Below are 25,854 nucleotides of genomic sequence, written 5' to 3'. Positions count from 1 at the left end.
ATCTGGGTCAGCGATAAAGGCTAGTTTCAGCCGATCAATTGAAACAGCCACTCTCACACCATGGATTTCAATGTCGTAAAATTTTTGCAGACGACTTAGAAACTTAGGGGAGAACGTACACGAAATGCATGTGCAAATATAATCATTCACCAAATCCACAATTTTTAAGGTACATAATTGAAATGTTATACAAAGTCTAACAATGGATATGTGAACCTATTGACCACTTTTCGTAAAATTAGAAAAAAGTTAAGTGTTCTGCAATTCATAAATTTGAAGATTCCATGATTAAAAAAGTACCCCATATTTTCATAAACTTTCCAACAAATTGTCTTGCGAATTTTACAGTATAACCTCAATATGTATAGAAACAAATACTCAGAAGCATTTTTGGTACATTGTAATTTAATGAATTGTATGTTTAATTATTTTGTAAACTGAACAATATCCATATGAATGTGATATGTTTTCTTTTATATCTCGGAGTACAGGATTGATGTTAAAATTTTCTCCGTGTATATATGTGTCATACATTCAGCAATGAGGATGCCAAAAATCATGTCCCTACCTTTTCCAGTTTCTGAGAAAGTTTACGTGAATAATGAAAATGGTCATTCTGAGAAAATGTAAAGATGAGCTTAATTTTTCATCGCCATTGTCTTTATCAAAAGACCCCAGAACTGTACAGAGTGTCCTCTCCTTTAAGATTTCCCTTCTGGCTTCTTCTTTTCTGTCTTGTGTTCTTTTCAAGATCTTCAATGAATTTCTCGCCTGCAGTTATGCATTTTGTCTCAATTCTCTTCAAGACATCTCGAGTGAATGCTCCAAACTCAAAGCCCATTCTCCGCAAGACCTCAAGACATCTCGAGTGAATGCTCCAAACTCAAAGCCCATTCTCTGCAAGACCGTTATCCTCTCAGAGTTGCCACCATTAAATGCAAAAGATGCATCATAAATTGCAATTTAACTACCATAGCTGTGTAAAAATGTTCTTTGGGGGCAATATTTCCGCACAACGGCATTCAGAGACTCATTCGGATCCTGAGTTTTGTCATGAATACACCTTGTGAGTAACTCGGGATTGGACAGAAATCTGAATGTTGGTTTGATGATGTTAATAATCGATTCCGGAAGACTTTTCTTGTGAGTGTAAGGAATGCAATTCCTCTGAGCATTTTTATAACGACACCAACTAATGGGGCACAGATTGTGTATGGAATGTTCATCTGTAGATAACATGTGGTCTAGTCAGACTTAACCTCCATTACTATCGCCTAGAATTTATTAGAGTGAGCACATGCTTCTTACACATCTTTTGAAACATTTTTAGTGGCCATGGACTGATAAAATATAATTTAAATAAACAGAATTAAAGTAATGAGAAGTTATTGGAAGAACTCAAGCAAATACAAGTAAGAACTAATCCCACTTGTAAACAAAGATTACGATTGTCTACTATTTCCAAGGAGAGCATTCAACAGTGACAGATGATATGCAATAAAGGTAATGTACTCCGTAGAGTTGTTGATGATTCCAAAGTAAGATTGCTTGAAGGAGGTGCTCAAAATCAGTGGTTATACTACTAATACTGATGAGTCTCTGAGCCAAATGAGCTTTAATTATTTTATGGCATTCAGGATGCCATTTGGTTTATGAAACTTCAGGAAATTATTGTCGAAGCGTTGCACTAATGAATAAATAAAATGTAAAAAAAATGGCGTTTTCGAACAATTTCATGTACATCCCCTCAGAGGCCATCGTGTGTAGATTGTAATAGCCTACGGACTCCATCATGACGTACGAACACGTGTCAACAAGTGTCCAGTTCACGGAAAACAAACGCCTGTCATGCACAATGCAGACGCTGTGATGTAGGTCGCAGTTGTCTGAATCGACCTCGCTGATATCTCACAAATTCTGAAGCCTGGACGATGTCGCTGGAAGTTTTTGCTAAAAACTCTCCTGGGAGTCTGCAGCTTTTGCACCAATGTCTTCTTTGTACGAAGTGCGCATACCCGGAAGTTCGCGTGTTCAGATCAAATTGGGGTCACCAATTTGTAGTTTCCTCTACGGAAATGATATGTATTTCTTTGTTAGGTTACATTAGAACTATATGTATCTAGACAATGAAGCTGAAATAATCATTTACTGTAGTCTGGGAAAGGAACAAATAATAATATAGTTCATAATTGAGTACGGTACTGTATTTGGCGCCGAATGGCGCTTTGCGTAATAGGTCACCGCGATGAACACCAGAAATTATTAGTGTATCTTCCAGTGTCCTTCGCCGGCCGTGTGACTGCCTTCAAAACTTCGTGTCAAGTGTCCTTGTCCCCTCACAAGCAGGCTCTTTTATAATTTCTCCCTGGTTCGGAGATTATTTTAGGAGTCGTCCCCACTCCAATTTCTATTTCTCACGTTCTACAAATCCTACAGTATTGGCGATGCGATGTGTGGCCCATCGATCAATACCACTTGATGTCATGCGGAAACCAAATCGATCGGTAGATTAATTATTATCCGCGATCAAATGTCAGCCCTGCCCCTGGTATTCCCCATTGGGCATTTGGGTTCTATGCTAGCGTGGGCACGCTACTACCGACTACATTATCATTGGAGGCGTAATTTCACTCACAGTGCTGTATTAAGCTCACTTACAATTTTGTTGAAGATCTAATATTCACAATTTTAACATGACACTTTTTCCTTATATAATTTAGGCGATGTTCTACGAATAAATCATCTAAAATCACACTCTCATGTTGGCATTACTGTAATCCGGTATTTGATTTTGGGTCGGAGTTATCCACATCCATCTTCCTTCCTTGTCCTTCCTTGGCTAACACTCCCACTTTGGGGGTTTTCAAGCCATGAAACTCTTGACTTCAGCGCAATCCAGTCGGATGTGTTGCGCAATATGATGGAACCTCTCTTCCATACCGACAAAGGAGCTCACAAAAATGTGTTCTTCCCTTACATTAATTTCCAAATAAATATCCACATTGCTGATACGGTTACAATGCGTGGGGAACATGATTGGGGGAGATGAGAATGTGCACGAAGTGAAGGTACAGCATTCCTATTAAGCCTCACCAGTAACTATTTCTAGTAGGATGTGTTTGTGAAGTGGGCACTGCATACATATAAATGGGAACAATCCTTCGGCGCCAGTCCCTACAACCGTTCGTTTTGGCATAATGCCACCCACTCCTTAAATCTGCAACGGATGATACAAGTTCAATTAGAAATGCTGAATCAATATCATTTAACAGAAAGAGTAATATAGTAACAGTAAACGTTAGTGATTCGACACAGATTGGGTATGTACAAGATAATTCAAAATCGGCAACTTGTACTTGATATTATGCCGTAAAATATAAAGATTTCACAGATTTTTAAAATATAACATCTTACCTTCCTTCGGTTCTCGGGAGGCTATGTAACCTCACGTCAGAATTCCGTGAGGTTTTCCCACACCCAGACACTAAGCAGTTCTTCAGTCTATCCATAGCAAGTTTTTCTTCTTGTGTTTTTGTTGGATTTATAACAAAGCACGTACTTGGACACATATAATTCTATCCAAATCAAACAACAAACACAATAGCAGCATGGGAACTATCGCTAAAATTCTATATGATTAATCGATTGAGTAAAGTCGAATTCGATGCAATCCAGCAATATTATCTCCATAATGCTTGACGTTGTATGACTAATTCTTTGTTAGAAGGGCCGACTGATTGAGGTTAGACTTTAAATACTTCACATCCAGGCAAACTGCCTTATTAATATCACTCATTTAATGCCTACTTGCCTGCCATCTGCAGAACCTGTCTACAACTATCTACACGTTGTGAATGACCTCCAGCGCTATCTAGAAATTCGGACTGGAACTACCTGAAGCTAGATTGGATCCGTAAGCCCCATCGTTGCCTACGAGATATACAAGCCCGGGAAGTGTGCGCTAGTTCTGAGCATAAAAACCGTCCCCAACCAGGTTCGTAGTACCGCAATCAGATGTCTCGACATCGTGCTATAGTTTGCATTTGCTGTAGTATATTAACGTATAGAGAAAAGTGTTTTTAATACGTTTACGTATAGATTTCACTTATTGTTAGTGTTCAAATGAACTCCAAGTAGATTTCATATACACTATAAAATATGGTATATCATACTGTAAGTCCGATTTGTCAAAGAAAGGAGAACATTGGAGTTTTCAATCGTTTCCTGCCGATCCTGTTTTAAAGGAGAAGTGGAGAATTGCTATATCCAGACAGGGTTGAGGGGGAAATTAATTTCCCTTTTGTCGCCTGGGACGTCATCCAGAGTCTTTAATTTTCTTTTTAAATATTGAGACTTCAGTTTATGTGTTACAGATTCATTAGATCACTTCACTGCCTCCGACTTCCGCAACAAAATACACTTAAGAATGATGTAGGCTTTTCGATTGGAGAAACTGGAGTAACATCCCTCTTTAAAGAAAGGGTCCATTACGAAGCTATGAATTTGACATGCGTGGAGGAAACGTTAGAATCCCTTATCATAGATGAAATGGCTATCAAGCCCAGTGTGCACTATAATCCTAATCTTGACCAACAGTAGTTTTGGAATTACTTGATGAGACGCTCGAAGGTAAGCTAACTAATCAATTCGCGATTATTGTATATTCTTTCAGATGTACCATTTTAATGGGCCTAAAATATCTGCAAGTTTTATATTATCTTAGACGCTATTGATGTTAAGAATGACACCACGCCTTTTCAGAGAACCTGTTACTCTGGAGTTGTCTTCCTTGGCCATGATAGGTGGTTATGTTGTTCGAGTTGCGGAAGAAAATTCCAATTGTGAATCATGCTTGGGACAGATATCCTCGGCCACTACTGACAGTCCACTGATGTTCCTCATTAGGATGAAATATCACGGAGCATTACGCAACCTCTCAAGAAACTTTGTTTACTTTCTGCAAAATATGTTGAATTTTACGCGTCACTCCTTACGTTATCTGGGTAATACGAGTTTAGTTTAAAAACCTTAAGGTTTTTTTTGCTAGTTGTTTTACGTCGCACCGACACAGATAGGTCTTATGGCGACGATAAACCTTAAGGTTTTTGTTGTTCGAAAGTTCAATGGGCCATTCAAATGTGACGAGTGTGATCAGAGAGCACTGATTGTAACTCTCATTACAAAACTTTTAAAACCAATACTCGACAGTGAAGCTCATAAAATTACAGATGCTTTTGACTTGGAAAAGAACTTCAGGACAAAGCATTTAAGTTGGAAGAACTTAAAATGTGAGTGATACGAGCAGTAATCATGGTACCGTAAGTCATTTTATTTATATTATTTATTGCACTTGACTTCGCCTAAAATAATTCCACCGGGCGAGTTGGCCGTGCGCGTAGAGGCGCGCGGCTGTCAGCTTGCATCCGTGAGATAGTAGGTTCGAATCCCACTATCGGCAGCCCTGAAGATGGTTTTCCGTGGTTTCCCATTTTCACACCAAGCAAATGCTGGGGCTGTACCTTAATTAAGGCCACGGCCGCTTCCTTCCAACTCCTAGGCCTTTCCTCTCCCATCGTCGCCATAGGAGCTATCTGTGTCGGTGCGACGTAAAGCCCCTAGCAAAAAAAATAATTCCAAATATCACTTAAACGTGCTTTACTTTACATCCAATCACTCTAAATCACATTTAGGTGGTCCTAACTTCATTATTTGTTGTCTTTTAGTATTTAAAAACCAACGTGTACCTACTATTAATTGTATGAATTTCACGCGAACAGCATAGCACAATGTCGAGATCTCAAGCGGACGTTCGTAAAACTACTTGCGACCCACATTTATTTCGGTCCACTTCCCAGCCTTGTATACCTCGTAGGCAACGGCTCCATTAGTCTTTCACCGGGGTTTCCCATCGCTGTAGAGATGATCTTAAGCGATATTTCAGAATATCGGTGACAGGCGTATCTATGACACAAGAATATATGTGACTTTTATCTGTATTTCAGTCACAGGAAGCACGAGCATTTGATTATCGTCACGGGTCGCGGTGAGAATTGATCTTAAATAACAGTAGATGAACAAACCTAATATCTGTGAACGGCGTCTGTGACACAAAAATATCTGACTTTTATCTGTGATTCAGTCACAGGAAGCTAGAGCATATGATTATCATCATGGTCACTCTTTGATCGCGGCGGCCACTATGGAAATACTTCTAGCTGATATGATGACAATGTCGAGTAGTATGTTTCGGAAGATTCTGGACATTAGAAGTGAGAAAAACAATATTCACATTTTATAATTTGAAGTTTTAATAATGCACAGGGAAAAGGTTGTTAACATGATGCGCAATAAATTAGCAAGCGGAATGTGATTACCCGTGTCGCGTCTCCGGGATACTAACTATGTACAGTAGGCTACCTAAGGTTGGTTTAAAAATAAAAATGACTAAAGAGAATAAATTTATGAAATTAATACAAATATTCCTCCTATATACAGGGTTATTCAGCAAAGATATCCATCTCAAATAACTCGTGAACGGTTAAAGATATTGAGATTTTGTTTTCACATTCAGTAATGGTACCATTGGGCTCATAATCGGACTTAAAAGTACTGGGCCGATTGCAGAAACGATGACTAGTTTTAAGCCTTAGACATCGTCTACCTAAACAACGTCTAAATCATTCACGATCTTCCATTGCATAAACAATGTTCAGTCGATGTTTAACTAGACATCCCTTAAAGTTTCAATTTTGGTTTGAAAATAGAGACAGAAGTATCTTTCATGCAACTCTTTGCTTGTCGCAACCAATGAAATTCGTCGGTGCGCGCGCCGAACGCCAGTCAGCTGTTTGTCTTCCTAAACATTACTCAAATATGGCTGAGCATGACTTGCCCACAGATAAGAGTATCGCTTTGGATGCAAATTAAATCTCATAATTTTATCGACACTAAAGCGACACGCTACCGTACGGGGAAGTGTAGCTTTCATTATAATGTTGTTACAGTGAGTGTAATCTACTCATAAATACGGTAGCTTCGACGAAGGGAAGATGAAGCAATAGTAATGTGTAACCGAGTGTGTTGTACGGGCCATATAGATGTAGCTTGCATTCTGGAAATCGTAGATTCGAAACGCATCATCGACAGCCGTGAAGATTGTTTTCCGTAGTTTCCCTATTTTTACACCAGGCAAATACTAGAGTTGTTATTATGGCCACGGCTCTTCTTCCCCAGTCCTCTTGAAACGATAATCACCACCACTTGCCTTTTCCTATCTGATAGTTGCCGAAAACCTATGCAATTATATATATAAAAATCCCATACAACCTACTTTTTAGTTTTCACTATTATGTGTGTTTACTTGGCAGTAAATATAAGTGAATCTCTCCCGGTTGATGTATGTGACAGCCCTCGGACGATCAAGACACGTAATTGTGATATGTATGTTGTCGAAGTGACCTATAATTCCATGAAAATTACCCCATGTATATAATAAAATATATCGATTGCCAAGAATTTATTCAAGTTGACAGTTACCTGACTGTCACTTAGTCAGTCTCAAGAAACAAGTCTCTCGTAAAGCGAAACCTTATTTTATGATTATCTCCCCGTGCATGTCAAACGAATTGCTCCGATTTAGCAGCGGGCGACCCACAGAGAGGCCGTCGGACTAACCTTTCTTCCCGGAATCGTTTCAACATGATAATACAAATTACATATTTCACGGTACATAACCTCTGATTGTGAATTCACTCCTGTCATTTCAGGTTAAACAGTGCTCTCGGCAGTGTTTAAACATGACCGGTTGAACATCGGTTTTAGACAGTGTCTAAGTGATAAATAACGTCTCTGCAATGCGGCAGCCATACTTAGGCATTGTTTAACCGTAGACATCGTCTAAATGCCGTTTCTGCAATCGGCGCACTGTGTCGTGACGATACCAGTAATATTTTCTATGATCATGGTACTAATGTCGCTATTTTTTTAAACAGCACCACAATACTTTGTACACATAGCCTTAAATATACATACATTACAAATTCAGCATCGTGATTATTTTGAAAATCAGACAAGTACTTCTCGAAAAAATATTATGTATTCAAAGATGCCTCATTTGCCAGATGAGGACTTGTCTGTTCGATTAGCGCTACGTTTGAAACATGAGCTAGCTATTGACATAGAATTGCTAGATAGGTATTCGCTCTACTGTGCTCATAAATACACTGTGATGAAATGTATAATTTAACACTCTGAATATCGCCGTAGGTAACTGGTAAGTGAAAAAACGGATATAGACCTTGAGCTACAGCAGATAACATAGCCCTGTGAACGTGATCCAAGTACACAACTTAAACGATATTTTGTCACAGATACTTCCGTGACAGCGTATCTGATATATCGGTGACAAAGTAACAGGCCGTGCGTAATCTATCGACCATCTCTGATCGCTAGATACCGTGAAGTGAAGCAGTACCGTGCTATAGCCAGTAGAGCCAATACGCGACACTTACGGATGTAACTTGTTAAAATGGGGGACAGTTCGATGGTGGCGTTCCTAGTGACTTGACCTGAAAAGTCGCGGTAAATCCAAATATCAATGGAAATGCACGAAAATGCATAAATTAATTACGTCTAGAAAGAAAGTGTTACTGAGATATTAACTTGGAAGTTGCTAAAGCAATTTTGGATAAGTGAATGAAGAATTATTTAAAAGGTTATTATTTAAATACTGAAATTAGACATATAAACAAGATGTGAAATGGCTTGATCTTTCATTTATGCATTACTTTTTTGCTTTAGCATTCCTGCCTGAACTTTTACGGTTAGATTTGTCTTTTTTCTCATTTAAAAAACATTTTATCATCGCATTAAGACACTTGTCAATAAAAATATCGGTACATTCCTTACACACACGATGTAATGACTTAACATTTAAAAGCAGGATGATTTTCTTAATTCTTTTATAAGCGTAACATCCCTTCTTTCTTATACACCTTATCCAAATCACTTCTGTGACATTTCAAAACCCACAGATCACACCTACAACAACACATCGGTATTGAAGGTTAACTGCTGCACTATACAATAAAATATGCGTACCGTATTACATTTTAAGCCAGTTAAAATATGGGTCGAGCAGGTCAGAAGATTATGAAGTACTATAAAAATCTCTTCGTCACTGGAAGAATATATATGCAAACACAATATTACTTACATTTTCTTGTCATGAGGTAAACGAAAGAAAGACCGCGTATTCTTCTCTACTTCATAGTTGCGGCAGCCAAACACAGTACATACCTTTCCCCTCATGTTGAGAGGCGATAACAAGGAATGACACACGCTACTATTTTATTATGTCAACTCACTGAAAACGCATAAATAACACCAAAAACTTCACACACGAATACACGTGCTCTTATGACAGAATCAGTAGTTCTCAGGTCTATTCGCTAGAGAGAGCTCTAATAGCTGTCCTTCGATATCTCGTTGAGTGTCATGTATTGTCTCTACTGTATTTGCTATAGCTATACGTTTCGTTGGTGTTGACGAAAGTGGATGTAAATACATCGTTTGTAACTTTTTGCCAGCGGTTATCAGTGCAAAGAAGATCACGTGCTGTACAGCACAGTGCTGGTTAGATAGTTGTGGAGCCCTACTGTTAACCCTGTAAAGGAATTACTGTGTCAAAATGCAGAAACCGGTGTTACGTACTTCCACACTTCTGTCGTACTATGTACGAAATTCCTGCTCCAAGGATATTTTAGGACTGAATAGGAGTATCAGCACGACATTATGTATCAATAACTCGTTTAAAGTACAAAGTCAGCAAGAATTTAATGAACGAGTTAAGAAAAGTAAAGTGCCTGTCGTCGTGGATTTCTTTGCTACGTAAGTTTGCTGCGTGTTCGCACTGTATTGTGTAATTACATAATTACGAGGTGCATGCTGTATATCACTTTTTGATTGCCTGTGTAATCGTTCCTTCTCATGAATATAAATCAAGTTCAACCCCGAGGGTTAGGTAGGTTGCCGCTGGAGTTAATTTGTTACCCCGAATAGTTTTACGGGATAATGTGACGAGGAAATAGTTTATGGTTTCTAATGACTACTTCTGAATGAAGGAAGTATTTATTAATTCATATAGTACATATTACATTTATTAAGTTTCAGTATATGATGCTATGCACTTGTACATGACAGTTTTTTGTAAACCACACTAGGAATACAAAACAATTTTCCGGTTACAGCAGGAGGCAAAATGTGAATTTTAGCAGTCTGCACTGATTTGATAGAGTTTATATTAATTTTTTGAACTTAGTACTGTCATACTTGAAAAGTAGACTTACTACTCTCAATCCAAATAGTGACATAGTGTTCACTTTATTTGCTTGTTGCCATGATTGAGACAATTTTACTCACGACATTCATATGGTCTTGGCAGATGTAATTTGCACACAGCATACAGGTGTTTCTTACTTTTTGGTCTCGACTCTTGAGGAGGAGAGACAAGTTGTCTTGGTGTCATACACAACTGTGACAGACTTGTAATGCACTGTAAGTAGTGAAATTTGATTTAGGCCAAATCCCCTGGTGTTCATGTGAAGTAAAGGAAATTGCAAAGCAAAAAATAAATAACCGGTAAGTAAAAAAATTCTCTGGTGTTTAGAATGTGTTCTACAGGAATGGAATTGGGCTTTCCTCAAAATATTTCCCATTAGTTTATATAATAATGTGTAGAATGCATAAAGAGAGTATTCTACATTGGAGGGGTTAGGTAGAAGCATGTGGCATGTGAATTATTACCAGTGCCATGGTTACTATCTCATTGCATTATCATTTTGCATTTTAGTATTCATGCCTGAATATTACACCCAACGAGATTGTCATTTGATGATTTGTTTTCTGAATAAGAGAAGTTTTTGAGAGTTTGAGGCAGTGCTCAGACTGTTAGCAGATCTAGGAGCTGAGTGTCTTGAAAGCCTTGTTTATTCTGTTATTGCTGTCGACACCTGGAAATATTCATTGTTCCCTTCTTGAGGTAGAAATGTACACAGTGTACCCTAATGCTAGTAGCATTATTAATAAATAGAATTTATGCAAATATTACTTGGAATTCCTTTTAGAGGATATGTGTTTATTCTGATGTCCAGGAGCCCACCAACCCATGCTCAGAAGTACATTTGCTTTTATAACCTAATCAAGAGCAGCACTCGCTGTTGTCCATTGCTGAAGTAGCTACTTGAACTATTGGCCAAATTAAAGTGGGATCTGAGGTCATTCCCATCAGTCATGATAATTAGATTCTGTTACCAACATGGGTAGAATAGAAGCACAAGTGAATAGAACATGTAAAGGAAAGAATGTAGAATACAGAAGAAGAAAAATTTGATATGAAACTTGCCTTAATGTAGTGGAGGGTACAGAGCTGCGTCAGCGTTAAAGAATTCATGCACCCTCGCGTCTAACAGGAAGGGTCTCAATTATGAGAAAAGTACAAAAAAAAAAAAAAAAAAAAATTACAAATATACACCGTACCCAAAGTTGTAATTCAGCTTACACTAATTAGAGCAGTCCAATAGTGTTTGCACCGGGCGAGTTGGCCGTGCGCGTAGAGGCGCGCGGCTGTGAGCTTGCATCCGGGAGATAGTAGGTTCGAATCCCACTATCGGCAGCCCTGAAGATGGTTTTCCGTGGTTTCCCATTTTCACACCAGGCAAATGCTGGGGCTGTACCTTAATTAAGGCCACGGCCGCTTCCTTCCAACTCCTAGGCCTTTCCTATCCCATCGTCGCCATAAGACCTATCTGTGTCGGTGCGACGTAAAGCCCCTAGCAAAAAAAAAAATTAGTGTTTGCACAGGAGACTAGAGGTCTAAGGCTGTTTTGCAGCTCTAAACTGAGGGCTTATACCCACAGACTCCTTTTGCTTGTCTCCATATAATTGATCTTGTCCAGGCCCTACCCTAACCAGCCCAGACCAATGGTGTTTGCATAGGAAATTGAGAGGCCTAAGGCTGCTTTGTGGCTCTAACCTGGGGGTCCTCTGTGCTTCTCCTCATATCACTGGTCTTCTCCAGGCAGTACCTTAAGCAATCCAGATCAATCGTGTTTACACAAGATGCTCTCTTATATCTGTAACATAAAGTGAACTCAATTGTCCTAATACTGTAACTTCCATTCTTTCCTCCCCTCCTGGGGGCTTAAGCCCCAAGACCCCCCTTTCTTCCTTTCTTTCCTTCTTTCTTTCTTTGCAGATCATTGATCTTCCCAACACCATGCCATAACCTATCCAAACAAATTGTCTTATATCAATAACATAGGTAAACATAACTTCCATAGGTACTTTCTTCCTCCTTATCTTAGTTTGAAACACCGAGCGAGTTGGCCTTGTGGTTAGGAGCGCACAGCTGTCAGCTTGCATCCAGGAGATATGTTCGAACCCCACTGACGGCAGCCCCGAAGATGGTTTTCCGTGGTTTGCCATTTTCATACCAGGTTGTACCTTAGTTACAGCCACGGCCGCTTCCTTTCCAATTCTAGGCTTTTCCTGTCCCATCGTCGCCATAAGACCTATCTGTGTCGGTGCGACGTAAAGCAAAATTGTGAAATAAAAAAAGTTCATATCTAGAGAGATTGGCAGCCTTCTGGACTAAACAAATTCTATACTCTGTAGTCTTGTAAATGTTTGAGTTGAAAGAAACCATGAACATTTGAGATCGGCCTTCTTTTCGCTATTACAATGCTGCTGTTTCTGTCCTGTTTGGTTATGATGATGATATTTTGTGGCATCAATGAACAGAACCCAAAAATCACTTACCGTATGTAAAGAACTGGGGCTGGGTGTATGTGTTGTATTCATCAGCATTTCATCCTCATCACGACTGAGGTCAAACTGAGTGGTGTACCATACCAAGCTCGGTACAAAACTCCAACAAATCACAAATATTGTTTATATTGTACCACCATACCTGGCTTCTAGTTTCGACCTAATTTGTTATTAGTACGACATCTATAATCCAAGAGTTTTAAGACACAAATCACTGCTTTACTGGGTAAACTTGGAATATGAGTATTACAACCAACTTAGCCTTATCGTAGGGAATATTGTGTACAAAAGCATTAATTATTAGCTTACTCAGCTGGGTTCATGGACCATATCACAAACAGTAGACCTGACTGCAAACAAGATGTAAACATATGTCATGAACTGCATAGTGAAAGACAGACAATGAAGGGATCAATAACATTAATAATTATGTGATAAAAGATGTTAGCAGGTAAATGCCTGACAGGAGCCCACATACGAATATTCTTTGTTAGAATACAACACACATATACTGTAAAATATACCGTGTAATAGAAATAACCCTCATTAATATAATGGCATTCTTAATGATCACAAATAACTCTCCGACAAGTAATATTAGATAAGGTTTGCATCATTTACCTTTGATTGTAATGTTATTTATGCTGCAGACTGCTTACTAGAGTTTTAACACCAGGCAAGTTGGCCGTGCGGTTAGGGGCGCTCAGCTGTGTGCTTTCATCCGGGAGATAGTTGGGTTTGAACCCCACTGTTGGCAGCCCTGAAGATGGTTTTCCATGGTTGCCCATTTTCACACAAGCAAATACTGGGGCTGTACCTTAATTAAGGCTACGGCCGCTTCCTTTCCACTCCTAGGCTTTTCCTATTGCATCGTCACCATAAGACCTATCTGTGTTAGTGCGATGTAAAGCAAAGTGTAAAAAGAGTTTTAACATGGTCAATGACATCAGCTGAAATTTATTTAACAGAATGGAGCCATGCCCATAATTCAATACAGATAGATCCACCAACTGTGACAAATTAATTTGCCAAGGCTCTTTCTACAATGAAGCAGTTTGCTTTATTATGGACCCATAGCATTTTACAGCAATGGAGTATCACCATGAGCCAGGTCTGTCCAGACCAAGTGTCACCAAGAGATATCTCGTCAACAATTTGATATCATGACTGGTAATTGTGTTAGCAGCTAAATGAAATGGAAATGTCGTATGGATTTTAGTGCCAGGAGATCCCAGGACGGGTTCGGCTCTCCAGGTGCAGGTCTTTTGATTTGACGCCCGTAGGCGACCTGACTGCAAACAAGATGTCAACATATGTCATGAACTGCACAGTAAAAGACAGACAATGAAGGGATCAATAACATTAATAATGATGTGATAAAAGATGTTAACAGGTAAATGTCTGACAGGAGCCCACATACGAATATTCTTTGTTAGAATACAACACACATGTACTGTAAAATATACCGTGTAATAGAAATAACCCTTATTAGTATAACTTATAATGAAAATATACAGTATATGCTCCACACATTTACAATATATTTGTGTGAGCTAACTGCTTTCTGGAATTAATAAATAATAATAGTAATATTGACATTGATGCTTTCACGGCCCATATTTGTAGACATGATACAGGCTTTTGGGCTTATGCCGTGTCAAGAAAATAACATGAAATTCTTTAAGTTTCGCAGAGAACTTTGCTCTGCGTCATCAGAAGAAAATCTCGACTGTCCACGAGAAAACATAAATAATGCACAGGAGAGTTTTCCGCCTATTCAATACCAAGTTGTATTTTGTTATTTACATTACATGTGACTAGTCTAATGTTTAGTAATGAATAGGTGGAAAACTCTCCTGTGCATAATTTATATGTTATCTCAGTTCAATACGGACCAACAACAAGAAGTTCATAACCCTTGATGTCCACGAGAATGGCTTCTCAAACAATGAGCTTTGAATTTAGACGTTATAGTAGAAGTGGAAATGCTACATTCATTCGTCACCAGATGGCTCCCCGGATGCGATGCACCGCTAGCGTTCGAAGCGGAAGCTGACAGAACCATCAGAATCAGTCTGAGAGGGTCACATAACATGACGTGTGTACGCAACATATGACACTGACACAAGGCCAGAATGAAACATCTGGTGATGAGGAACGTATGAATTTGGAAAACACCGAAACAAAATAACATTAGTGAAGGGACAGAGAAGAGAACTACCTACGTAAATCTCTAATGGCTGGCAACCACGTATTACTTGATAGCCAGTGTCCCTGTTGAAATTGTTAGGATTTCTACGTATTTCCATAGCTTCCCATATAATCCTGGACCTGTTGTGTCTAGTGTGGGTAAGAGCTCTAGCATCTTGGAACATGACACCATGACCTGGCGTTAGAGCATGCTCAGCTATTGCTGATTTGTCTGGTTGGTTGAGGCAAATATTACGTTCATGTTCCTTGATACGGGTACCAATGGACCGGCATGTTTGGCCAATGTATACCTTACCACAAGTTCAAGGAATTTTGTATACCACAGGATGTAAAAGTGGCGACAATTTGTCCTTGGTTTTTTACCCAGACTGTGAGCAATTTTAGTGATGGTGCCAAACACGGTTTTTATATTGTGTTTGCGGAGGACCTTGGCAATTCGATCTGTGGTGTTGTGAATGTAAGGCAAGTAGGCACTTCCCTTCACCTCTTTCTTTTGTGAGCTTTGCTTGGTCATTTCTGTGGGATGCAGGACTCTATGAATCTGCAAATCGCTGTAACCATTACCCTTGAACGTGACTTTGAGCGTGTCCATCTCCACCTGGATATTTGATGGCTCACAAATTCATCTTACCCTCTTGGCGAGTGTTGTGAGAATGTCTTATTTTTGTGCTGGATGGTGGTAATAATCTGCATGAAGATGTCGATTTGTGTGGGTAGGCTTATGATAGATGGTGTGTCCTAAGGAGCCGTCCGGTTTCTTTCTTACTAAAACATCCAAGAAAGGAAGGCATCCGTCCGACTCCACCTCCATAGTGGATTTAATTGAAGGATGTTGCTGATTTAGGTGGTTTAGAAATAGATGAAGTTTCTCAGGACCTTCTGTCCAGAGCACAGATGTATCATCAACATACCTCCACCCTATCATAGGTTTGACGGGCGTCGAAGCAATAGCCTCCTCCTCAAAATGCTCCATAAAGAAATTAGCCACTATGGGCAAAAGTGGACTTCCCATAGCCACTCCATCTGTCTGTTCATAAAAATTCTCACTCCACAAGAAATAGCTGGAAGTCATGCAGTGGTAAAACAGCTTAGTAATGTCCTCAGGGAACAGGTGTTCAATGAGAGACATGACCAAGTCATTTGGCACTTTAGTGAACAAGGACTCCACACCGAAACTCACCAAAAGTGCATTAGTTTGATGAAATACTAAGAGTCCCTGACGTATGATTCAGTACGTCCCATGTGTGGCTGAAGCAATTTGCTTAGGTATTTAGCCAGAATGGAATGTCTGGGCAGAACTCTGCAAATGCACATGGCCTAACCACCCAAAAGCTGGTTCTATTCTAGTGTTGGCTACTGAATGTATGATTCGAAGCAGTGTATCGATTCATTCAAGTGTCCGAGTGAATCGATTCACAGGAACGGCGAGCTCACGGCACACGATTCAGCTTACTCCCAGCGAGCAGTGCTGAGTGGCGCACTCACTGGACGTTGGCGGGGAGCCGAGCTTCCGCTGCAGTGACACAGTGAATCATGGCACACCGAAAGAATCGTGAATGAGCGCGGCTCAGTGAGACACACGGCTCCTTATCGGCTCACTGGACACGCGGAGAGCCGAGCTTCCGCTGCAGCGAGACATACAGTGAGCTATGGCACATCGAAAGAATCGTGAACGAGCGCGGCTCAGTGAGACACAAGATACACACGGCTCCTTATCGGCTCACTGCAGCGAGATATACAGTGAGCCATGCTACACTGAAAGAATAGTATGCTATAATGGACTCTCGAGCTCAGCTCATTTGAAAGTAATACCCATTTGCATTCACTGTCCTCTTCTTACAGTGTTAACAAGGTAGTCACAGCATAATTCTGAAGTAGCTAGTAAGTAGGTAGGCTATTAGGTTATACTATTTATTAGTTTAATGAATCTTAGTATTATAACTTAGTTGACATTTGACAATTAAACTCGACTCTAGCCTGCCCTATGACTATGAGTCATGCTCATGAGTCATGGCCACTCAAAAGTACCTGTTTTATATTGGGAAGAACGGCTCAGTATTCTCTCAGTTCATATGTCACATCGTTGCGCAAGACTTCACTCATATGTGGACAGATGCAATAACAGTATGTTGAATCAGAAAACCAGCGGGCTACTGTACATCTCGGGTAGCCTATACAAAATATGACTATTAAAAAAAAATCCTCAGCTGATTTTTTTTTTTTTTTTTTTTTAAATGACTGAGCGAGTTGTCGTACGGTTAATATCGTGTGGCTATGCGCTTGCATTCGGGGGATGGTGGGTTCGAATCCCACCGTCGGCAGCCGTTAAGATGGTTTTTCTTTAGTTTCCCCATTTTCACACCAGGAAATGCTGGGACTGTACATTAATTCAGGCCATGGCTGCTACCTTCCTAATCCTAACCTTTCTCACCCTGCGTGACCGGAAACCTTCGATGTATTAGAGTAACTAGCATTTTTTCTAAGAAAGGAGTTCATAGTATGAAGACCAGATGGCAGCTGCGAGCATTGAATGCTGTTGCTGTTGTCCTACCAGCACATACTACACAGATGCAGTAGGAGCGGTGACCAATGAGCCGTGAATCGGATCACTGTATCGATTCAGTAACGTGAACGGAATCATATGAATCGATTCAGTAAAATGAATCGAATGTCCCATCACTATTCTATTCGTGTGATTTGAATACTGTTTATGCAACAATTTCCATAATACTTCACTTAGAGAAGATATAACAGATGTTTAATGTGAATCAAGGAACATGTTGACTGTACTTCTGCATTAATTAATGATCCAGGCCATTAGAGCTGTATATCACTGAAGTTCAAGGCCTTAAAATAGAATAGAATATTTTTATTTATCACCTACAGGATGTTTCAATTACAGATGATGTAATAGAAAATTAAAAATTAAATAATTAAATTAATTAAAAAATTAAATTAAATAATATATGTACAAATATATATATATATACAAACAGATATAAATCTTCACATGTTTTCTACAGATTATTTACAAGAGGGTAGGGGGAGTATGCAAACAAAGTGTGAACAACCAAGAGAAAATTGTGGGGTAGGATCGCAGGTAACTGAAATTTAAATTCATGCATAAGACGGGTTCCACATTTGTATATAAAAGTGTCCTTGGTTTGGTTACAGAACTTAGCAAATCAGAACTGTGGATGAAAATATCTGACACGGCGTGGTCTTATTTGCGACTCATTCATGTGTGTGTGTGTGTGTGTGTGTGTGTGTGACATAAAAGTTATTGTTAATTTGGAAAGCAACAAATGGTAGTTGAATAACCCAGTAGCAGTTTTTTCATACTTTATTTTTCTGCCTTCTTATCCTCAAATAAACATTCTGTTATTTGCTTCATTTGAAAGCATTGACCGTTGTCCATGCTGAGCTAAGAGTACATTGTCACTAATTTTCCTCAAACTAATGTCAGATATGATTATTGCCATATTCTTTACTGTTTGGTTAATTTGGCTTTAATATTCTTTCAGGTGGTGCAATCCATGCCGAATGTTAACTCCCCGCCTTGAATCTGTGATAGCTGAAAAGAAAGGCAAAGTAATTCTTGCTAAAGTTGATATTGATGAGCACTCTGATTTAGCTCTAGATTACGAAGTAAGTCTGAATAACTATTATAGAACTGTACTTCACATTTTCTCAGTCAGCATATACTGACTATTTGTTGTTTTCTTGATTTCAGGTTTCTTCTGTGCCAGTTCTCCTTGCTATGAGAGATGGAAAAGTGTTAGAAAGACTTGTTGGCCTGCAGGACACTGATAAATTGCAAAAATTTGTAGAAAATTTAGTACAAGCTGAAGGAGAGCTAAAAAAACAATCTAATTGAATTTATAGTTCTGTCAGTTTAGTTGCTGACTTATTACATATTGACTTCCCTTGTGGTTGCAGTTTAGGCAAAAGAGAGCCTCTTAGTCAGTTGTCTTATTAGCAGTACTTGAGTATCAAATAAGATAACCAGAACACTTTCATATTATATCCAGACAGTTTACATTGCCCAAGAATCTTTGGGCCAGTTCATATTACTAAAGGTACTTTTATGAACAAATGACTTGCTAATGTAATAGCATGTACTAGCATGTACTAGCAATTGAAATTGCTGTCAACAAGCCCTTTGGTAAAGATGAGATCACACACTCCTTTAATGTATACAGTACTTGGAATAGATTGAAATAGTATAGATTGTTACCCCGCTTTTACACTTTTTAAGGAACCTAAGAAATACTGGTGCAACGGAAGAAGTATAAATCATGGGCAACAGCTTGTATATGTAAAAATGTTTAGGAAGAGGACAGAAATGTTATACAAATGCATATTAATCATTTATAGAATATTTCAGTCTTTGTCCTATTATTTACCTCAAATAAAAGTCCAATGTTAATTAACTGTTAACTACACTGCCTTTGTAATTCTGCTCATCCAATGACCGGGAGGACACTGGTAAGTAGTTAAAATACAGTTGAACCTGACTTGTACGTATATCATGGGGAAAAGAAAAAACTACTTGTAACTCAGAATTACTTAGAAGTCAGACTTACGTAATACATCACAAATTTACTGAAAAACCAACGGAATAGACCTACATGTATAAATCCTTGCAAATAATAAATACGTTAAGAAAGAAAATATTATTTTGAACTTCGCCCAGCCTTAAAGAAATCAGATGGTTTGGCTTGTTTCACTTTTCTTGCATTAAGAGTATAAACCTCTTTTAGCAAACTTTGTAATGAATTCAAAGCATTTTCACTACAACTTTTTGCACTGATGTAACGCCTACGCACTTCGATTGCACTTAACACTTCACTCAGTTCAGGTGTCAAGATTCAAGTAGTTATCTCCATCTCCAATGTCACTATCGCTTGTAGCTGGTCCATCCGCGTTGTTGGCATACATCAGCATTAATCTCTTCATCCAGTAGTTCTCCACATACAGCCAGATTGTCATCGAAATGCACAAAAGTATCGAATTCTACACCCTCCGATAGCGTTAGCTCATTGCCAGGCAAAACTTCGTCCCCATAATCATCACTAGAGGCAGCCTCTTCTAGTAAGACACCAGCTTTGAGGAAACAGTTGCTGATTGTGGAGGATGACACCTGCTTCCAGGCAGCCGAAATAAAGGCCATGGCTTGTAGCAAATTAATGGAGAGAGAGGTTCATTTCCTGCATCACTCAGTGTTATTAAATGTTGAACCAGCATTTTTCTATAATGCACTTTGAAATTTGCAATGAAGCCCAAATCAAGCGGTTGTAGAACACTGGTTCAGTTAGGAGGGAAAAATTCCATTCGGACATTCTCCAGAACGATTTGAGGTGGATGTGCTGCACAACAATCCATAAGAAGAAGGATCTTTTCTGTTTCTTTTTCATTTTAATGTCCAGTTTTTTGAACCACTGTCCCATTGGATTCATATTCCTTAGGTTTTGTTTTCGCACCCTTAAAACACCTCGGATTCTTCGATTTTCCTATCACAGGTGGAGGAAGTTTGTCAGATCCATCTGCATTGGTGGCGACAAGTACTGTTACACTAATTTTACTTTTCTTCCCTCCATGGCATGAGTCACCTTTTTCAGCTAATGTTTTATTAGGAAGGAGATTGTAGAATAGGCCGGTCTCATCACAGTTGTAGATGTTTGAAGGCTGATAACGGCTTACGACATCCGGCAGAACCTCTTCTTTCCATCTCTTCTTTAAATCCTTGCAACCATCCTGATGAAGCCTTCAAAGCAGCAGTGATACTCATCATTTTAGCTAAATCTATCGCCTTTGCCTTCAGCATATCTCCACTAATTGGTAAAGCTGCGGCCCGCTTTTGCTGGAACAATGTGAAAAGTACTTTCTCCAAATCTACATACCATCCTTCTTGCTGACGGCTGTGCTTTGCTGATTTTGAACCCAGTTTTAAGAACTCATCCAAAATAGCGTTTCTTTTAGTGATGACTGTACATAGCGTGGTATAAGCAATCCCTAAGTCTGACGCGATTTCAGTTTTTGTTTTGTGGATTAGCGTCCACTTCTCGTATAACGTTTCCTTTTTCAGTTCTCCGTGGCTAATCAAAAGCAACTGAATGACAAAACTACTTTTCAACAGTAAACACCAGATACCGGCACTGTGGACATTTTACTTTTCCGTTGTTCCCACGAAAGACATTCTCATATTCAAACAAATTTACTGCATTTTCTTTTGTTTCCGCACCGAAACCGCTCGCTTTGCTTGTAATGTATCTTAATCTTTGGCGGCGTGTCAAAAACGACGAAGGTAGAGGAGGAGTGAAGGGGACCCGCCTTTGTTAAGCCGTTAGTAAATAAGGATCAACAATGTCACTCGGCGAAACTCTGTTCTGTTTCAGCACCGAAACCCGATCGCTCTACTTCCGCCTTCGCCGACAAAGAGGAAACTTCGTAAATAAAGTAGTTTCTTTTTAAAAAGCACATTCTCATTACAATTACGCAAAATCCAGTTTTATTTCACCGACACTTAATACGTATAACAGCGAATTACGTATAAACGGATTATGTATTAAATAAGGTTTAATTAACACGCTTTTAAATTATATTTTGCCGGGACCTAAAGGAAATTATGTACAAATACGAATTACGTATAACAGAGTTCCGTATAAAGCAGGCTCAACTGTATTCTTTTAATCTGGTTATCTTTCTTAGAATAGTTATAGAATTATCTAAGGTGCAGTACATTTTCTTTCTGTGGATGGAACTTTTTAATTACTGCTGTTGTACCTGTTTACAACATTAACACACATTTATTCCATATGGAAAACTGCATAATCACTCCTTCCTACTGGAACAGTCCAGAATCTATTTCTGTTTACACTCGTCTCTAATGTCCTCTATTTGTTTTTTCAAGCTCATAAAGGTTATGAAAATTACTTTAACCCCCTTCTATAGATGACAGTTATTTACATGAAATGTCCTCTGTTACACTTTCCTCATCACTGGTAGTTTTCGCTTCACCATGCCCATCTTCTTCTTTGTTGTCACTGGTGGGCTACTATTTGTTCTGCAACCAACTCCTTCTCACTTCTTCCTCTACAGTTATCGTAGCATCATCCATCCGAAGAAAGCCTTCAATAGTGCAGTCTCAGAAAGCAGGCCTTCTTCTTCTACTTCCACTGGCAGTTGAAAGTAGGGATACTTATTGAAGAATCCCGCTTTCAAAAAAACAATTTTAGATGGTAGTCTGCTTCAAAGCCTTCCGAGACTTTGCAGTGAAGTGAAGTGCACCCAGGATTGAAACTTTAAATGATGAATCTTCTCCATCATCCATAAGGAATAAAATTTGCTGCACCAGGCTCTTCCTATAAATTGACTTAAAGGCTTGGGTAACACGTAAATCCATAGGCTGAGCTTGCTTGTGCAGTTACCAGGCAGAAATTCTAACTGCATGTTCCTTAAGTAAGCACCCATGGGATGTGTTGGACAATAGTTGATGATCATCTGACTGTGCACCCATTTTTGCAGCCAGAGCAGTAATCTGCTGTCAAAAAAGATCTGAGGTCATTCCAATTTTTATGGTTGGTAATGATTGCACATGCTTGAAGTAATGAGGCTATTTAGATTTCCCTATCACTTCAAGGGTTGCAGGCATTCAACTTAGAGGTATGCTCTTAAGGGAAAAGGCATAACTAATAAAATTATTTGTGAGGGAATCCAATGCAATTAGTGACAAAACTGTGGAAGAGTGGATCAATGGATGATTGTAGGAACTGACAAGCAAATACAAACCCAGGAACATTTTCAACCTAAACGAAACTGGACTGTTTTTCAGTGTGTTGCCCAGCAAGACTTTGGCATTCAAAGGAGGTAAATGCCATGGTGGCAAACAAAGGAAAAATGGGGCTCACAGTGATGTTGCGAACTAATGCTGATGGATCCTCTAAGATTTTGATAGAAGTTATTGACAACTGCCTTCACCACCAGAAACATTGTCTGTGTAATTTTATAAGTTGCTGACACCATTCACAAATATACCAAAATCATCCATGAAATCTTTACCAAAAGTGATTCTCTTCTAAAATAAAAAATATATGCTTTAGTATCATTTTCCTTGGTCCCTTTGTGAAGTCTTTGATCATAATGTGGACAGCACTGTATGCAGTATGAGAAACATTCAACTTATTAAAGAAAGAACCCCTCATACATTAATTGATAAAATAACGCTTCTATTCAGATACTGTATACACAGAACTTCCAGTATGAACTTAAAGTGCACCCACATTTTTTTTTTAAGTTTTGCTTTCTCATGCTTTTGGTAAACTGCAACCATTATGCTATGATGCCAAATTTTGTTGATTTTTGCAAGACAATCCATTGTATTTTCATTTCGTTATAATCTATGTAGTGAATGACAAGTGTCGTAATATCTGACTGAAGAGAACAAAAGGCATCCAGGAGGACCTCTTTTATCGGGAAGAGACATGGTAGACTTTATGTTGAGCTTCATGTGACAAAACAATGTTCAGTAAGATGACAAAACCTTCTAGTGTGTACTACTGTACTTGCAGTTTTGATGTTTTCTCCTGTTTATCAGTGCCTTAGGTTACCAGTGAAAATAAATATATATGAGCTATATATTTGTATAGTTATATAAAAGGGCTTGATGTATAGATTTTCAGTTTTCCCCAGTTGCTTGTAGGTTAGCAAGCTAGCTTGTCATTGATGAGCAGTTTGATCCAAGAAGGTAATTGTTTTCATAAAATTGAAATAAAACACTTTTTCTTTAAAGATATTTTACTGGAGAAATCTTGGGAGCATCGTGGAAAGATTACCCACTTTAAAAACTATTTCCTAGTTTCTGAAAAATTATGATGTTGTTTGAGTCATCAGTCCATAGACTGGTTTGATGCAGCAATTATGATACAAAAAAAAAAAAAAAAAAAATTTGGACATTATTATATATATCTGGGAAACAGAGGGAGAACAACATGTAAGAGCACATGGATAGAGTCTTCACAAAAGCATACCTGCCAACCCTTCCAATTTACCCGGAAACTTTCCCTTTTTTAACTCATCTTCAGATTTTCCTATTTATTCTTCCTATTTTTGACCAATATAACCTCCAGTACGGTCAATACTCTTCCCCTAGGATAAAGGATAAATTCTTATGTGTTTGTACAATTTACCCAACCTCATTTTCAAGCGTATTTATTTGATACTTTATTTCGCGAGTGTATCGTCCGTCGCCTTCGTGTATCGCGTTTCCTGCTCGCTACAGCTGCATGTGTGCTTTACAGCTGGGGATTCGGGATGGCAATCGTCCTACAAGCATGAGAGGCTAGCGCGCGCTAGCAACTCAGTTAACACTGGAACGACCAGAGCGGTCTTTTGACCGTTAGCGAATTTCAAGGTATTTCTACGCTCGTACCTTTTTATGCACGAGGTTGTGCTTTTGTGACTTGTAATATTTTAGGGTTATGTACATTCACACCAAAAATTATATCCGTAGATGATAAGGGAACACCGATATTGTCTGTTATACCTAGGAAGGCCACAACCGGTCATTTTGACCGCTTCACTTCCTTGATACGGAGAGCTCTATTCTGCTCACTGCTTGCTTCCTGTGGTATATTTACAAGTGGTGCTACAGGGGCATATGATGTAACAAAGTAGTATGCCTGTAGCAGTGGTAGTGATTGGACGAGTTTGTGCCTGTCCCTTGTGTAGTATAGTGCGTAATAATGGCTCGGTAGCAAAAACTTACTCCTGTTCAGTTATAAGCAGAACTTAAAAAGCTAGGAGAAGACGAATCAGGTGATGAAGATACATTATCAGATATAGACGTAATGAGTGACGATGAGGATTTTATACCTCAACAGTGTGGTAATATGTCGGATAGTGATAGTGATTCAGCTAATGAAAATATGCAAACCGTGGACTTCGTACCTACAATAGACGCAGTTACTTCTTCCACCAGCCGTGATCAATCTTGCAGCAGAGGACGGTCTCTTAGCAGCAGGCCACCTGTTCGAGGGGGAGAGGTCGTGAACTGGTAAAGTCTTCTTCACTTGCACCAGGGGATCACTTACGTGGTAAGGATGGAACAACTATTTGGACTGTTACAGACAGTAGTGGGAACCCCCCTGGAAGGATGGCTGCTCAGAATGTACTGAAAGAGGCAGCAGGGCCTACTTCTCATGCTAAGCGTAACATGGAGACTTTTTTTTATTTTTTTAATTTTTTTTTTTAAATTTGCTTTACGTCGCACCGACACAGGTAGGTCTTATGGCGACGATGAGGCAAGAAGGGGCTAGGAGTGGGAAGGAAGCGGCCATGGCCTTAATTAAGGTACAGCCCTAGCATTTGCTTGGTGTGAAAATGGGAAACCACGGAAAACCATCTTCAGGGCTGCCGACAGTGGGGTTCGAACCCACGATCTCCCGAATACTGGATACTGGCCGCACTTAAGCGACTGCAGCCATCGAGCTCGGTAACATGGAGACTAATAGCAAGGTTAGTGCCTGGCGTTTATTCATTGACACATCCATGTTGAAGCATATAAGGATGTGCACAGAGACCGAAGCTCGCAGACAGACAATGGACAATAATTGGTATATTTCTTTGGAAGAATTAGATGCTTTTATTGCTTTGTTATACGCCTGTGGAGCTTATAAACTTACTAGTCTAGCCGTAGATCATATGTGGTCTTCTTTATACCTTTCAGACCCTACCCACACGTTTGTGTGGGTACATTTCAATAGTTGGTACAATTCATTGCTGTGACCGAGATCATTTTCAACCATTTAGTTTTAAAGC

The 25,854-nt window shown here is 39.2% G+C and overlaps 1 protein-coding gene across 1 annotated transcript; it reads left to right on the top strand.

The window, feature by feature from the left end:
* Nucleotides 1-9,519: 9,519 nt before the first annotated feature.
* On the top strand, nucleotides 9,520-19,157 carry LOC136864466 (thioredoxin, mitochondrial). The gene is made up of 3 exons (XM_067141484.2): nucleotides 9,520-9,888; nucleotides 18,561-18,684; nucleotides 18,770-19,157. The coding sequence occupies exons 1-3, from the start codon at nucleotides 9,689-9,691 to the stop codon at nucleotides 18,911-18,913; spliced, it is 468 nt and encodes a 155-aa protein (XP_066997585.2). The 5' UTR covers nucleotides 9,520-9,688; the 3' UTR covers nucleotides 18,914-19,157.
* Nucleotides 19,158-25,854: the final 6,697 nt, after the last annotated feature.

This window comes from Anabrus simplex, chromosome 2 (assembly GCF_040414725.1).
Source record: "Anabrus simplex isolate iqAnaSimp1 chromosome 2, ASM4041472v1, whole genome shotgun sequence".
NCBI lineage: Eukaryota > Metazoa > Arthropoda > Insecta > Orthoptera > Tettigoniidae > Anabrus > Anabrus simplex.
The sequence above is the reverse complement of the archived record's forward strand: the minus strand, read 5'-3'. Positions and strand labels throughout refer to the sequence as shown.